At 38.3% G+C, this 16,726-nt stretch overlaps 1 protein-coding gene across 1 annotated transcript in view; it reads right to left on the bottom strand.

Moving 5' to 3' along the window:
* SUCLG2 (succinate-CoA ligase GDP-forming subunit beta) overlaps nt 1-16,726 on the bottom strand; it is a 275,148-nt gene that overhangs the window by 127,888 nt on the left and 130,534 nt on the right. The window contains exons 3-5 of the mRNA NM_001034639.1: nt 6,857-6,956; nt 6,085-6,175; nt 616-768 (exon numbers count right to left, since the gene is read on the bottom strand). Of these exons, the coding sequence (NP_001029811.1) occupies nt 616-768; nt 6,085-6,175; nt 6,857-6,956 (344 nt within the window). The remainder of the gene's footprint in view (nt 1-615; nt 769-6,084; nt 6,176-6,856; nt 6,957-16,726) is intronic.

The raw sequence follows: 16,726 nt of genomic DNA, 5'->3' as shown, positions 1-16,726 counted from the left end.
CAAAAAACTGAGAAACTTATTGGCTAGTTAGGATTTGACCCCAGGTCTCTTTGACTAGAAACTAATCTTAACATCTTAAAAAAAAAAAAGGACAACCCCAACAACAACAACAAACAACACACACAAGATTTAAAGGATAAACAAACAGAATCTGGGCCTTAGAAAAATTCTACTTTGCACTGTGCTAAGTCGCTTTATTACCAGTACTGAAAGACATCAAGGCAGTTTCTAGTTCACATCTGATTTCGAGGAGACAATTTCTGGGTCATATTTATAAATGAGGTAGAGTTAACCAAAAGGAAATGGAAATTTCACATTCCTCTGCCATTGGTTAATTCTTGTGGCAAGTTGGATGGAAAGAAACTAGAGAGAAAGAAAAGGCTAGAAGGAGGAAAGAATGAAGGGAAAAGAAGGGCACAGAAAAGATCTTGAAAAGCACGTATTTTGATCTACCCAACCTTTTCTTACTGGACATCCAGTATGAAAAAGGACTCAATATCTTCATGCCTTAAATCCCAGAAACAGTACACCAGGCTCAGAAATCAGGCTCACATTCAGTCTTTAACAGCATGTACAGAAACAATAAACAGAACATAGTCAGGAATCTAAACATACCTTAAAAATAAGTTCTGGATTCGAAGCTGCCACCTCTTCAATGTCAACGCCCCCCTGAGGGCTGCCCACCAGCACAGGGCCATTGCAGGACCGGTCCATCAGAATGGCCAAGTAGGTTTCCCTGGAAATGTCCAGGGCTTCAGCAACCATCACCTACCACATTAGCAGGAAAGTCAATTAAGTCAGCATCAAGCTGATTTCCACTTGGAAATCTATACAAACTTGCTACACAAATCAAACAGCTTTATTTTCAGGCTCTTTAAACCCAGGGAGATTTGAGAGTTCTGCTCTCATGGTGCACAGTGCCCATTTTCACCTCCTTAATTGATCCTGTTAACTTTTCAAGTGACAGGTATTCAGTTTGCCTCAAGGAACCTTCCCACTTTAATCTTCCTTTTCTTCTTCAGAAACCCTGACACTTGAGAAAAACTCCAGGGAAGCAGATGTTGTTTTAATTTGAGGCATTAGCAGTACATATATATTACTACACTGATTCTTCTCAGATTGCACTGGTGGGAAACCAAGTTTGCTTGCCAAAGAAGGGTTCTTTTTATGGTGTGTCTGATGCTTCCTATGTTTGGATACTTCTGTCTCTTGGATCACTGTATTTTTATTTCAATTTATACTTTCTCTTAAATTACAAACATAATATTTGCTTGTTTGAAAATAAATGCTGACGATACTAAAAGTATACAGAGGGGACAGTGAAAGCAGTCCCCTCCTGCACATACATACCCCTTGGGCCCCAGAAGAACCTTTGTGATGATCAGAAAAAAAAACATCCCTTTCTCTATGAGGATGTAGTCACATTCCAGGGCAGTTTCCTGGACAGATGGGTTTCCTTCTCCACGCATGCTCCAGCCAGGTCCTTTTTACTCTGCACAACCTTAACAAAGGCACAAAGCAGCCCTGCCAGGAAAATCCACTACTAATTTTTACCTCTTCCCTATGCATTACCAACATGGAATCATCTTGCACATGGATAAATATTACGCATGCTTGAATGCTTTTCTTTCTTCTTGTTTGCTATCTTAATACTATAACTTAGATTGTACAAGGTCTTCTCTCTTCATTGTGACTACATAATACTTATATGTCAATATTTATTTGATCTTGTCCTGGCTGACAGACATTTATGTAGACTTGTGTTTCTAAAAATGCTACCTCAGTGATTCTTTCTGTATGTGTAGCTTTGCTCCATTGTTTTAGTATACCCCTGGTCAAGGGATATAAAGATAAAATGGCTAGGTTTTATAATAGATTCTTCATATTTAAAATTTTGATAAGTACATCAAATTTCCTTGGAGAGAGATGCTAGACCAACTTACACTACCAACAAAAATAGTAAAAAATGTCTTGGATGCTTTTTAAAAGAAAATAAGAACATCTATAAAGAATCAGCACTAGAAGTAAAAATAATAAAATCACATACACTGCTTTTCCTAAAAAGGAATTCAGTAATATGTTTCACCAAAAATGATATTGATTAAATAATAATAGAGTTTAGCTCCCTAGAAGCCACAAAAGCACTAAGTTTTAAGTCACATGAAGTGGGATAAATATATGATGACCTAGAAAGCTATAATGTAATGAATACAATTAACTCCTTCTTTTCACACCTCTATAGAATTTATGACTGGTTAAAAATAGAGTACCTTAGAAGGGGCTTCATAGTGATTTTTCTATCATAAATGGTAGCTCATGAGTTTGTAAGAAATATTTCTTGGCACATGGTGTTAGGATTTTCATAGAGCAATTTTTATTTCAAGCTCACTTTCTAATACACAGCTATTCTAGTGAACCAGATTTAACAACTTTCAGTAGTTACTGTAACAAAAACACAGCGTTTTAAGTTTTAGGCTAAGTGTCATTCAAGTGTCCTATTCTTAATTTTCTCAAGTGTTGACAGATGTGCTCTGTATTCTATCAAATTTCTATTTGTAAAGACCAGCTGCTGTCTCAAACAGCTCTTCCTTGGTAGAAATAGCCCATCACTCTTTAAGAAAACATTCCCAAGAAAATGATGATTTTCAATAGATAATTCATGGACTTTTATATACAAACAAATTTTCTGACATTGAGATGCCTTTTATATGACCCAGGATGTTGAAATCCTTTAGGAATTGTGACAGAGAGAACTTAAATGGACTCTGTGAACTCTCATGTCATGAGAAGCTCAGTTAAACACATTTCAACCATCTTTATCTGTGATGGATAGAAACTGTATCAACACAGCCTTTTCGTGGAGTCTTTCAGTATGGAGAATCTTTTTAATGTACTTTACTCTTGAACAATGAATCTGTTTTTCATGTTTCTTACTGTCTGTTCATTTGGTTTCATTTTTTATATATCATGCTATTCAGACTACAGTATGTGGATGAGAGCCGGTGCACAAACTATTTGTAACAGAACAACAATTAGATAAGATTAACAGGGTACTCAGTTACTCTCTGCGGAACAGGAACCATTACTGATAGTGAGCCATGGAGCACGTGTGTAGTAGCACTGCCTCACCTCCCCTATTACTATCCCAAGGAAAACACTACAAACACAGATTTAGGAAAAAAAAAACCCAACGTGAACAGATGTATGTAATGTGCTTAAATAGCTTCTTAAACAAACTAAGACCTAAAGTGTCTATCATCTGGGGACTTCTGATTGATGTCCAAGATTCTATAAATTACAAATGCATGGAGAAGGAAATGGCAACCCACTCCAATATTCTTGCCTGGGAAATCCCACAGACAGAGGAGCCTGTTGGGCTTAGTTCACGATGTCGCAAGAGCTGGACACAACTGAGAGACTAAACCTACACTGCTGGTCAGAATGTAAAATGGCACAGTAACTTTGGAAGACATTTTGATGGTTCCAGGAAAACTTAAGCATAGAATTACCGTTTAACCCAGGAACTTCACCCCCAAAGCTCTACTCAGGAAGAATGAAAACACAAATCAATGTTCACACAAAAATGCATACACAAAAGTTCATGCTTGCTCAAAAGTGGTAACAATACAATTAATTGTTCATCAACTGATGAATGAATAAACCAAATGTGTTATAGTCATACAAAGCTGTATTATTCAACCATAAAAATATATGAAGTACTGATATATGCTACAACATGGATGAACCTTGAAAATATGCTAAGTGAAGGTAGCCAGACAAAAAAGGCTTGAAACATTCCATTGATATGAAATATCCAGAATAGGCAAATCTATGAATATAGGCAATAGCTTCATAGTTTCCAAGGGGTGGAAAGACAATGGAGAATGACTTCCAATGGGTATGGGTTTCTTTTTCAGGGTGATGAAAGTGTTCTGGTATTGGATAGTGGTGATGGTTGCATAACCCAAGAATATACTAAAAACTGTTTAATTGCACATTTTACATGAATGAATTCTATGGTATATGAATTATATCATATTAAAGAGAAAATCAATATAGACACACTGGATTAGTGTTTCCCCAGGCTGGAAGTAGGCATAGGAATTGTCTGCAAATGGATGGGAGATTTTGGGGTTGGTCAATGGAAACACTCAAAAACTTGATTGTGGTAATAGCTGTCAACTCCATAAATTTATTAAAACTACTGAAGTTGTACATTTTAAATGAGTTAATTTTATGGTATGCAAATTATACCTCATTTTTTTTTTTAAAAAGTTAAAAAAAATGCAGGTTCCTTAAAGTATATATAATGTTACTATTTCAAGTATGTGGTAATACGTATTTTACATATTTAACAATTATTTCTAGAAGGTGAGAATAGAAGAAAATTTTATTCTCTAATTTTTATATTTCTGTACTATTGGAATTTTTCTCATGTTAATAATTTTTGCAATCAGGGGAAAAAATACTTAAAACTATACCACTCTGGTCATTTCTTGGCAATAATTCTATTTACAAGAATGCACTTATCCCCAGGATTTCAGGAACCTATCTATGAACTAATTTTGTTCATATATATAGTGTGTGTGTGTGAATCTTCTTGTGTGTATTTTATATGCTTTTTAAAGGTATCACAAACTCTAATCTCACACTCCATGTGTCCATAAAAAACAATAAATTCCTACAAACAAAACCACTAATAATATCCCCTATAAACAAATTCTGAACAAGTTATATAGGTAGAGACTCATAACCAGTTTAAAGGGGAAAATAAAAGTATGATGCTGAGCTGAACAAAAATAATTCTTCAAAACCACTGTAAGATGTAAACAGTTCTTGTATCTAGCTGCAAGGCACTGGGAAAGGGAAATAACCAGAGCCAGTTTTGTCTGTGCACTTCCTCAACCTTCAGAAAGACTCTGTGTTCTTAGAGGGAAGGGGCTAATGACCCACCAGTATCCCCATCTCCCTCCAGCTCAGTGTCTTTTTCAGGACCAAGGCAGTGTGCTTGGTAAGCTAAGTATGCTAAGAAGACCAAGCTGGTGATTTCTGGGGGCCGTCATATCAAAAATTTTCCAGACAACTCCCTCTGAAGTGTAAAAACGGAATACACTGCCTCAGCTGCCTGAAGAATGAGACTCTGGAAGAGATTATCATGTGATAATCCATATGTGATTCTATGTCTGTGGAGCAGACAGTTGCCTCCCCAAAATGCTGGGCCCTAATCTGCTGTTACAATGTCATGATGGGGCCTTCTAGTCATCTGTAGCTCCCAGGCCTAGAGTGAGTGACCTGTGCAGTCATCCAGGCCTGCATGCCAGAGGGTCCTATTCTTGGTCTCCGATTTGATGTTCTGCTGCAGCCAACTTGAAATATGAACAAGAATCTCACATTTTCATTTTGCACTAGATCCTGCAAATCAGGCAGTCAGTTCTGGTGCCTCGACACATAATGAGGAGTTCAACAAAGCTAAACAGACTAATAGGAGGGCAAGTTAGGCTCTGTCTCAGATCTACCAGTCACAGTTTCATGGCTGAGGTGGGCCACTTTGCTTTAGACTTTATTTTCTGTGTGTGTGTACAAGTATGTGCCCTGTACACACTTGGGTGTCCCAAAAGATCCCACTAATATGACATACTCCCAGTAATAACAGTGAGTCAAAATGGTAATAACCTCAAAATAAGTTATAGGGGAACACAGAAAAACCACCAAAATAAGCACAGGAATTCTGATACACTGGATGAGGGTGGGGCTGTGAGGAAGCAAAGAATGTCCCTCACTGATTCTAGGAACTGTCATGTTAAGTTCTTTTTGACTTTAAACAAAATGTGTCTGTGTTCTAAAAGAAAAAATTATTATTTCAATCATTACCCACTGTTACCAAATCCTGATGATAATAAACAGCTACTAATTTAGAATCCTTTTTTTCTCTCTCCTCAAAGTCATACTACACCAAAAACTATGTGAGGTTAAAAAAAAAATGACACAGACAAAGTGTACTGCTTCATTAGATTCTGTCAAAACTGAAGTATGATTTTTTTTTTTAACACATACACAGAAGATGGACAAAAGCATTCACATTACCTTTTTAACTTTCACACCTTCTTTTGGAGTTTGTTTTGTTGCTAGATTATATCCAATCATCTGTTTAGCCAGCTGTCCCACAACTTTAGGGCTAAGAGAGAGGAGAAAAAAAGAGAGAGAAGAAAGAAAAGAAAGTCAATGTTTATACTGAAAACAATTTTAAGACACAGTCCATACTATACCCCCACATCCACCCTGCCTTGGGCCCACCTTCCACCTTCACAGAATGCATGGTACTTTCTGTTTATATACCAGGTGCTTAGCAGTGTAGCAGACGCTCCCTGGTTGCAAAGTACGTATCAATGAATGAGTGGGAGTAGAAGGAAGGAAGAGGAGGGGAGGGAAATGAAAACAAGTTTGCTTGTTTGTTCTCCCCTTCTCCCAAATAAGTTACAGTCATAGTAGAGAGACAATGCTGAAATGCACAGGTAAGATAGTGGGCAACTTGGGAAGTAATGCCCAAAGATGGGGATAAAGGGAAGGGGAAGGATCAAAGTAAACCACTGAAAGGTATGTGACAGGATAGGAGAGGAAAGTGTTTTCACTGACTGTCTAGAACAGAAGGGGTGTCAAGTTTTCACCAATTAGTGAACAAAAATCCTTTTACAGGAGAAGGAAAACTGGGACACTGCAGAGCCCTCTACCTGTTGTCTACATCATTTATTTGTGACCTTCTGCTCCTACTCCCTTTCTCAGTGCTCCTTTCCATCATGAGCAGCATCTTCCATAACTGCTTTGTCCAAAGATAAGGAATTAAAACCTCCACGCTTACTCTTTTGTTAAATGAACGCCTCCTTTCAAACCGCTACTGAAGACACCTTTTCCTCTTCCGCCAGCTAAGATCTGGGCTTTTAAAACAATTTCTTTTGCATCTGCAAAAGAAAATCCAGAGTTAGTAGCTGATTTAAAATTCTTTTTTTTTTTAGCAACCACCAAGTGGTAATGACATAACTTCCAAAAGTGACTGGCAAATGCTCTCTCAAAACAACTTGGAAAATGAAGGCAATGAAGAACTTCAAAAAACATCGATACACCTAAATACAGAGTCTGTTTACTGAGGACATTCAAATATTTCCTGCCAGTTCAAATATTTCCTGCCAGTTTAATCTAATTCTCAACTATCCCAAGGGAGAACAAGGCATGTGTTCCCTTGTTCTTCTAAGTGTCAGAAGATGCTAAATAAATCCAGGCTGGAAGTATTAATTCTACTGTGTAATGACACTCCCATGTGACAGAGACACCAATCTGCCAGTCAGAGGAGCTAACTACCTGTCAGCCATCTGAGATGTCAAAGGGAAGACTGGTTTACTTGGAGGAAAGTTTTAAAAAAAAGTTGGAAACGGAGGATTTAATAGCTGTTTTCTTAGAAACCAACAGTTTTCTGACCAGTTGTTCTATGTATCAGTAAGGTTGGGTAAGGGAGGAAGAAATGGATTAAAACTAAAAGAAAGCAGTATTTTATCAGTGTTGGCAGGGTAACAATATCCCGGAGCAAAGTGGCTGTGGACTCTCTCTTTGTCAAAACACTCAAGGAAAGAGTGAATGGTCCACTCCTGACATTTGAGACCAGTCATAAACTCAAACATGTTTATGGGCCTGGTGGGAAAACTGGGTGTGTGAGGAAGCCCAGTGATAGAGAAAGGACCATCAGCCAACAGGAATACTCCCCTATCCAATCAACAAAATGAAAAAAAAAAAAAAGGGCAACCCACAAATTAAATGTGTTTAATAAACCAAATAGTACACACCCTCCAGCCACAATTATCATTCCCTGTATATGACTCAGTTTTATCTAAAATTAGAGAATGAAATCAGACAATCTCCGATATGGCTCTAACAGTTTTCTGGTTTGGCACACCAGGTTTAAAATTGCAGACCCAGGTTTTAATCAAGGCTTCATCCTTTGCCCAGTTGTGTGACAACGGAAAAGTTACTTAATGTCTTTAAGACTCTGTTTACTCAATTATGAAACAACACTCAGCGTTGTTTCAAGAATTAAATTAGAAAATATATGCGGAACGCGGGTATACCTGTGGCGGATTCATTTTGATATTTGGCAAAACTAATACAATATTGTAAAGTTTAAAAATAAAATAAAATTTAAAAAATAAATAAAAAATAAACCACATCAAAAAAAATATATGTGACTATAACATCATGATCAATTAATTCATTTTACTATCTTTATATATCGTGAAGAACCAAAATGATTATTTTCATTCAAGCAGAAATGGTAAAAAGTAATGGAATCTGCCACCATTCATGCAAGGTCTGTAAATGTTGGCTATTTTAATCAGTACTACCATTGTTACTACTACTCATAGGCAAGCAGGCAAAGGTTCAAAGAGAAGGAGCCATAGGTATTTTCAAGAAGGAAATGGGAGAGCTATGAAATGATTTGACACTATGAAGGCACTGGGTAAAACAGTCACTCTAGCTGATGTAATCAGATCGTTAAGGTTCATAATCTTATTGGCTGATCTCCATTTTTTTGCTCACATTCAAAAAATCAAGGTTCACGTTCTCTCAGAAGCAAACACAGCTCCTTCTTTGCTGCCTTCTATAACCACTGACAATAGTTTCTGCCCTGAATATGAACCATCACAACATCAGTCAAACAATGTCTTAGAATAAACTGGTTCCCATCAAATTGAGTAGAAGCCAAGTTATTGTTACTGCTCATTATCAAATCCTTACTAGGAATGAAACCAAGTAAAACGAATTTATTTTGCATTTAGGCTACTGCATGTAGGAGCAGTGGTAAGATAAGAACTTTGGTGTAAAACAGACTTAGTTAAAATCTCCAACTCTACCTATTCCTTTACTGAGAAGAGAATGAGATTCAGAAAGGTAAAAGTAACATGTCCAACTATAAAATATTCATAACAATTTACAGTGTTAGAATGATGTGAAAATAAGTGAAGAAAGTAGGTAAAGCACTCATCTCAAAGTCTGGCACATTTAAAACAAAGAGTCAAAATATTATAGCTATTATAGTATCATAATTATTTTCAGCAATTCAGCAAAAGCGGAATTCAGAAGGAAATTTCCCATTTCCCTTTGAAGATATTAAGTGGAAAAAACACTTCTGCTGTTTACTCAATTTTTAACTGCGTTTTCTTCAAATTCTTTAAAAATAGCCAGCATTCCATTGCCACTATCATTTTTTATAACCTCATGAATCTGAAAAAAGAGATGCTTTCCTCTCCAAGCTTTCCAGCAACAAAACTTCAAAGCCATGCAGACTACCTAAATGGGCAATGTTAACTGACATTACATGGGCTTGATTAGTTAAGTTTTAGGCACTAACCATCAGGACAGAGAAACAGTTGTAAGCTCAATAAAAGTGTTGTCAATTGTTCACATCATTATTGATCACTTAATAAAGGACTTCATGCCACCTAGCTGGTAGACCAAGCAATCACTTTGGAGACTGTGAAGACACATACTGGGGCATGGAGAAAGAAGGAAAGAAAAAGACTGTCAAATCTAGGTATATCTTCTGCAATTTATATCGCAGGCTAAAAATAAGTTCATTACAATCACCTCTTCTGGTTAGTTCTCAAGTGCTACTAAAGCAGTATGCTGCTAAGTCACTTCAGTCGTGTCCAACTCTGTGTGACCCCATAGACAGCAGCCCACTAGGCTCCTCTGTCCCTGGGATTCTCCAGGCAAAAATACTGGAGTGGGTTGCCATTTCCTTCTCCAAAAGCAGTATAGTATGTCACTGTTGCTGCTGCTGCTGCTAAGTCGCTTCAGTCGTGTCCGACTCTGTGCGACTCCAGAGACGGCAGCCCACCAGGCTCCCCCGTCCCTGGGATTCTCCAGGCAAGAACACTGGAGTGGGTTGCCATTTCCTTCTCCAATGCATGAAAGTGAAAAGTGAAAGTGAAGTCGCTCAGTCCTGTCCGACTCCTAGAGATCCCACGGACTGCAGCTACCAGGCTCCTCCGTCCATGGGATTTTCCAGGCAAGAGTACTGGAGTGGGGTGCCATTGCCTTCTCCGAGTATGTCACTAACTGAAGTAAAATAAGTTTGTCTTGTCTTGCGGGAAACTCACATAAAGTAATTTAATTCATGTGATTATTTACTCAAACTGTTGAAAATTAAGATACTAGATTCTACCGAACAGTAACTGGCTTTTTCATTTAGTATTTACCAAGTGGTTTCATACTTAATGTCACTGTTTCCATTTTATTTAAAAATCTAACTTCTCCAAAAACTCATACAAATTTCCTTTTTTTTTTTAACATTACCTCACTGTTTCCAAAGAGAATTACAAAAGAATATTCCAGGGACTTTCCTGGTGGTCCAGTGGTTAAGAATCCACTTGCAAATGCAGGGCACATGGGTTTGATTCCACATGCCACAGAGCAACTAAGCCCATGTAGCACAACTACTGAAGCCCACAAGCTACAAAGAAGGAGTAGTCCCTACTCACTGCAACTCGAGACCGCCTGCATGTAGCAACAAAGACCCAGCACAGCCAGAAATAAACAAATAAATAAATGGTATCTCAATGAGGAAATCCAGTTTTTGCATGAATACACAAGATGATCTAACTGTATTATAGGATATAAAGCTAAAAAGAGACAGAGGTGGGTAAAACTCTCCTCCAATAGATTTTGTCCAGATATGGATTGCATCTATACATTAATAACCATATTACTGGTAAAACTGAAGTCTGCTGCTGCTGCTGCTAAGTCGATTCAGTCGTGTCGGACTCTGTGTGACCCCACAGATGGCAGCCCACCAGGATTCCCATCCCTGGGATTCTCCAGGCAAGAACACTGGAGTGGGTTGCCATTTCCTTCTCCAATGCATGGAAGTGAAAAGTGAAAGTGAAGTTGCTCAGTCGTGTCTGACTCTAGCGACCCCATGGACTGCAGCCTACCCTAGTCCACGGGATTTTCTAGGCAAAAGTACTGGAGTGGGGTGCCATTTAACTCCGAATTCCCGACTCTTAAATGATACTCTTACATAAAGTAGCCTAAATACGCAATACATCTACTTTATTCTGTTTCTTTCCTGGTGAGTTTCTAATAATGAACAGTGCTTAGGGCAAGGTTTCTACTGGGTTTGATGGAAACTGGTTTACTATAATTCATATATATATATATATATATATTAGGGGAACTATAAGAGACATATTTGATAAACTTAACCTGTATGCAGGTCAGGAAGCAACAGTTAGAACTGGACATGGAACAACAGACTGGTTCCAAATAGGAAAAGGAGTACATCAAGGCTATATATTGTAACCCTGATTATTTAACTTCTATGCAGAGTACATAATGAGAAACACTGGGCTAGAGGAAGCACAGGCTGGAATCCAGATTGCCGGGAGAAATATCAATAACCTCAGATATGCAGATGACATCATCGTTATGGCAGAAAGTGAAGAACTAAAGAGCCTCTTGATGAAAGTGAAAGAGGAGAGTGAAAAAGTTGGCTTAAAGCTCAACATTCAGAAAACTAAGATCCAGTCCCATCACTTCATGGCAGATGGATGGGGAAACAGTGGAAACAGTGGCTGACTTTATTTTTTGGGGCTCCAAAATCACTGCAGATGCTGACTGCTGCCATGAAACTAAAAGACGCTTACTCCTTGGAAGGGAAGTTATGATCAGCCTAGACAGCATATTAAAAAGCAGAGACATTACTTTGCCAACAAAGGTCCGTCTAGTCAAGGTTGTGGTTTTTCCAGTGGTCATATATGGATGAGAGAGTTGGACTGTAAAGAAAGCTGAGCGCCGAAGAATTGATGCTTTTGAACTGTGATGTTGGAGAAGACTCTTTAGAGTCCCTTGGACTGCAAGAAGATCCAACCAGTCCATCCTAAAGGAAATCAGTCCTGAATATTCATTGGAAGGGCTGATGTTGAAGCTGAAATGCCAATACTTTGGCCACGTGATGCGAAGAGCTGACTCATTAGAAAAGACCCTGACACTGACAAAGATTGAGGGCAGGAGGTGAAGGAGGCAACGAAGGATGAGATATTTGGATGGCATCATCAACTCCATGGACATGAGTCTGAGCAAACTTCAGGAGATAGTGAAGGACAGAGAAGCCTGGCATGCTGCAGTCCATGGGGTCACAAAGAGTGGGACACTATTGAGTGACTGAACAGCAACAACAAAGCCTAAATAGAATAAATAAGAAACATTTTAATTAGAAAAGCTTTGTAGAACTAGTTCACTTTGTTTTTCAGGGATGGGATTCTGAAAATATATTAATGCAAAATAATGTTTACAAAATATACTTCAGAACCAGAACACAAATGGGCCACAGTAAACGTCTGAAATGTTAGCCAAGAATATCAGTTCAGTTCAGTTCAGTCGCTCAGTCGTGTCCGACTCTTAGCAACCCCATGAATCGCAGCACGCCAGGCCTCCCTGTTCCTCACCATCTCCCAGAGTTCACTCAAACTCATGTCCATCGAGTCAGTGATGCCATCCAGCCATCTCATCCTCTGTTGTCCCCTTTTCCTCCTGCCCCCAATCCCTCCCATCATCAGAGTCTTTTCCAATGAGTCAACTCTTCACGTGAGGTGGCCAAAGTATTGGAGTTTCAGCTTCAGCATCATTCCTTCCAAAGAACACCCAGGGCTGATCTCCTTTAGAATGGACTGGTTGGATCTCCTTGCAGTCCAAGGGACTCTTCTCCAACACCACAGTTCAAAAGCATCAATTCTTCGGCGCTCAGTTTTCTTCACAGTCCAACTCTCACATCCATACATGACCACAGGAAAAACCACAGCCTTGACTAGACGGACCTTTGTTGGCAAAGTAATGTCTCTGCTTTTCAATACGCTATCTAGGTTGGTCATAACTTTTCTTCCAAAGAATATCAGTAAGAGTACGCTATTTTCAGCTGTCCTTATTTAAACAGTTTGGTATTGAACCAAATATCTGTATTACTGAACTGGTTTTATTCAGCATTGTTCTTTCAAAATATAATACTTTCTAAACACAAAATGTATTATTCTACATGCCAATACTACAGCGAGATGACTACCGCCATGATCATCTATTTTGAGTCAATAACACTGGAGCTTTGGGGGGAACTATGATTTCCATGATTCACTGACAAGCAATATTGGAATATTTAGTTTTCAGCACACCTGCATTGTGTAATTTGAGCCTAGTGATCACCTTTCACGAGGTCTGATAGAATTCTTAACAGAAGAAAGTAAATGTATTTCAGATTTACAAATGAAAGGCGTGGAGAAAGGGGAGAGGGAGGCAAGAGAAGAGCTGAAAAATACTATGAAAAGATGAATCTTAATAAAGAACATACAATTATAGGGTGATAATGGAGACTCAAGTGGAATTTCCCAAAAGAAATGACCTAACATCCCAGTTTTCGTTACAACTCCAGAACCTGAACCTGAAGATGGTGAATTACCCATCTTCAATCATTACTGTAATATCTCCTACAGACTGACTTACCTATTTCCTTTGATTGTGACTAGGTCACTCGCTGTGAAGAACACTGATTCTGAGACAGAACAACTATTTCAACTTTCAATAACTCTGACAAGGGCTCACAAACACTGGGATAGAGAATTTTAAACATATGAGATGTCGGAGTAAGTCATTTCACCATTGGTCACATACCTAGACTGAAACAGAATTGGAGATACTTGACTCTGTATCAGTATGCTACTTAGCTTAAGTTACATCAAAGACTTAAATTACATGTACTTACAGCAGTGATTTACAAATAGAAGCAAAAGATGAAAATAAGACTCTCCAGTACAGGGATTTTATGATACAAACAGGAAGTTTTCCAGGGGGAGATTATTTTACATTAAAACATTCTTCACTGATAAGGCTTTTTTATATAAGTTCTAAATCTTAATTTCCCATTGAATATGATAGTCAATTAACTTCACATTATCTAAAATAATTCCCACATTTGGACACTGTGGAGGCATGATAATGCTCACTTGAACAGTTTATTGATTATAAAGGAGACGATAATATTATCTTAACACAAAACAGTTTTACTTTCAAGGGAATCATTTTAATTTGAGTTCCTATAAAACTGGGCTTCCCAGGTGGCACAGTGGTAAAAGAATCCGACTGGAGGTGCAAGAGACACAGGTATGATCCCCAAGTCTGGAAGATCTCCTGGAGGGGAAAACAGCTACCCACTCCTGTATTCTTGCTTGGAGAAGTCCATGGAGCGAGGAGCCTGGCGGGCTACAGTCCATGGAGTTGCAAAGATCCAGAAACAACTGAGCACACACACACACACACACACACACATACACACACGAACAATCCCTAAATTAGTTTGATAAATCATTGTTTTTTTTCAAACTGCCATACTCTTAAAAATACTGTATATATAATACTACATTATAGGCTTCATTAAAATCTATCATGATAAATTAGCCTATTCTTCTGACCTTGTCACTGGTGCTATTAATTGTTTTCACAACCATTAATACATACTCCATTTGTGATAAAAATTTCAAAGGTAGATAAAAATTACCTCCAGAAAGGCTCTATTCAGTTGTTATCTTACCTTTTCTATCCCTTAACACTTATAAACCAATCTTTCATTTTGCCTACTAGATTAAAAGATATGTTTCTAAAAGAAAGGTTAAGGATAGAACTTCCTGTCACTGATGGCAAAATTAACATGACCTTATTTAAGCACCTTATTTAAGCCAAAAAAAAAAAGTCTAATACTCTAAGACTGAAACCACAGGACATTAAACAAACCTTCTGCAACTGAAACCACTTGTGAAAAAAAAACAATCTTTCAGAACAAACAAGTTTCTTCAGAAAAAGAAATCTCCAGAAGAAATCTCTATGTAGATTATAGTATGGATTAATATATACACTAGTAATAAAAATACCTGTGTAACATTTGTACCTTCAACATATCCTGGAAATAGTCACAGATGATGAAAAGCATTTATGAACATCAATAGCATTTCTACAATGTTTTGTGGTACATTTGAAAGGAAAGAATGATAAAAGAAAACTAGCTATCAAAAAAATCATTTTTTCCCTGACTTTTAAGGCAAAGATACATTCAGTCAAGGTTCAATTAGGGAAGCAGAACCACCGTGAGTTATGGATAAGAGATTTATTATAGGAATTAAAGCTGAATTTGTAAAAGATACTGACAAAGGGAAGATGTGAAAGTGGAAGTTGAAGGATCACAAGAGTCACCAACCAGCCAATCAGAGAAAAAACGGCATATCCAAGATTCATAGAGAAGGGTATGGGACTTGTCAAGTGGGTTTGTGTTCATGTTGATCAGCAAGGACAGCAATTGAGAAAAATTGCTAGACATGGAGCAGAGAACAGCAAAGACAGGTTGGACCCTCTTGCCAGCATGTCTACATCTGCCCATCACTGTATCACAGTGTAACAGCTGCATTCCAAATTCTGTGCAATCCCATATCTAGCCAATTCTAATCTGAATTATACAGGGAAGGAGATTCTGCGAGACAGAGCTCCACCTTAACCAAGCTGACACAGTATAAATCACCAGAGCTAATAATAAAGGCATCACAAGGCAAAGACCATGACTGTTGGCAGGTTCAGAACTAACATTTTTGACAGTTTTTGGAGAACCTATCCCGGGCAAGAGTATATCCCAGCTTCAGAGGCAGACAACTGGAAGCTACTTGATAATACATACATATAAAGGTATCTCTTGTTGATCTGAACCAGTGATGAACAGGGAGGAAAAGGTGGCAATGCCTAGAATTGATATGGAAAGATAAACTCACAAAGGTTTTATTTTCAGAGCCAAGTGGAAAGACTATAACATTTAAAATGTATGTAACATATACATTGCCTGGCTGCATCCACATTAAAAAATGTTTCCTTCACTTTCAGAGCAACACTACTAGTATTCTGAGATTTTTCACTTTCATGATTAGAAATTTTGTCTGTTCACTATCTTCTCTTATTTAAATCTATTCCTCTATCTGGCTCTCCACTTGGTGAGAGATGGTCTCAAGCGCTACTGTCCAGAATCAGCCCCACTGCTTGTTTGCTGTTCTCATTCTGCTGCCCATGGTCTACTGGCCACACTGCCACCAATTTCCCCTACTCAAGAAAGATCCCCCAGCTTTTCACAGGTGGGTCCCCTCTGGGGAACTTCTCAAGCAGAGTGGTGGAGCCCCTGGTGAGACAGCTTTTTCCTTTTCAGCATAATCTCGGTCGCAGAGGTCACAGTCTCCAGGGGAGACCAGGATCAATCAAACCTGACAATCCTGTGCCCTAGGAGCCATTCCCTTTCCTTACAGAGATCTCACAAGAACCCTGCACTTTTCTAAGCCGCTCCGCTCTTTCAAGACCCCTTCTCCAGACAGGCCCTGATTTTCAACTTGGAGAATACATTCAAAATCCTTTTCACAGACCCCCAAGTCCAATGCAAATCAAGGAATAGTACTGGGCATCTGTTCTATGCCTCTGAAAAATTCATGATGGTAAAGAAACCTGGAATGTTCTAAGACAATTAGGAGGTCCATCTGTCCAATATGCACAGAACACCCTTTGGTAGAGCAATCCCAATTCTGTGAAAATTGACTACAGAAATAAGAATTTTCACTGCAATGTAACTATAAAAGGGAAACAGTGAAAACAACCAAAATGCCCATCAGTATTT

Source organism: Bos taurus, chromosome 22, assembly GCF_002263795.3.
Source record: "Bos taurus isolate L1 Dominette 01449 registration number 42190680 breed Hereford chromosome 22, ARS-UCD2.0, whole genome shotgun sequence".
In the NCBI taxonomy this organism is placed as follows: Eukaryota; Metazoa; Chordata; class Mammalia; order Artiodactyla; family Bovidae; genus Bos; species Bos taurus.
Note: the sequence above shows the minus strand (reverse complement) of the source record. Positions and strands in the feature narration are given on the sequence as shown.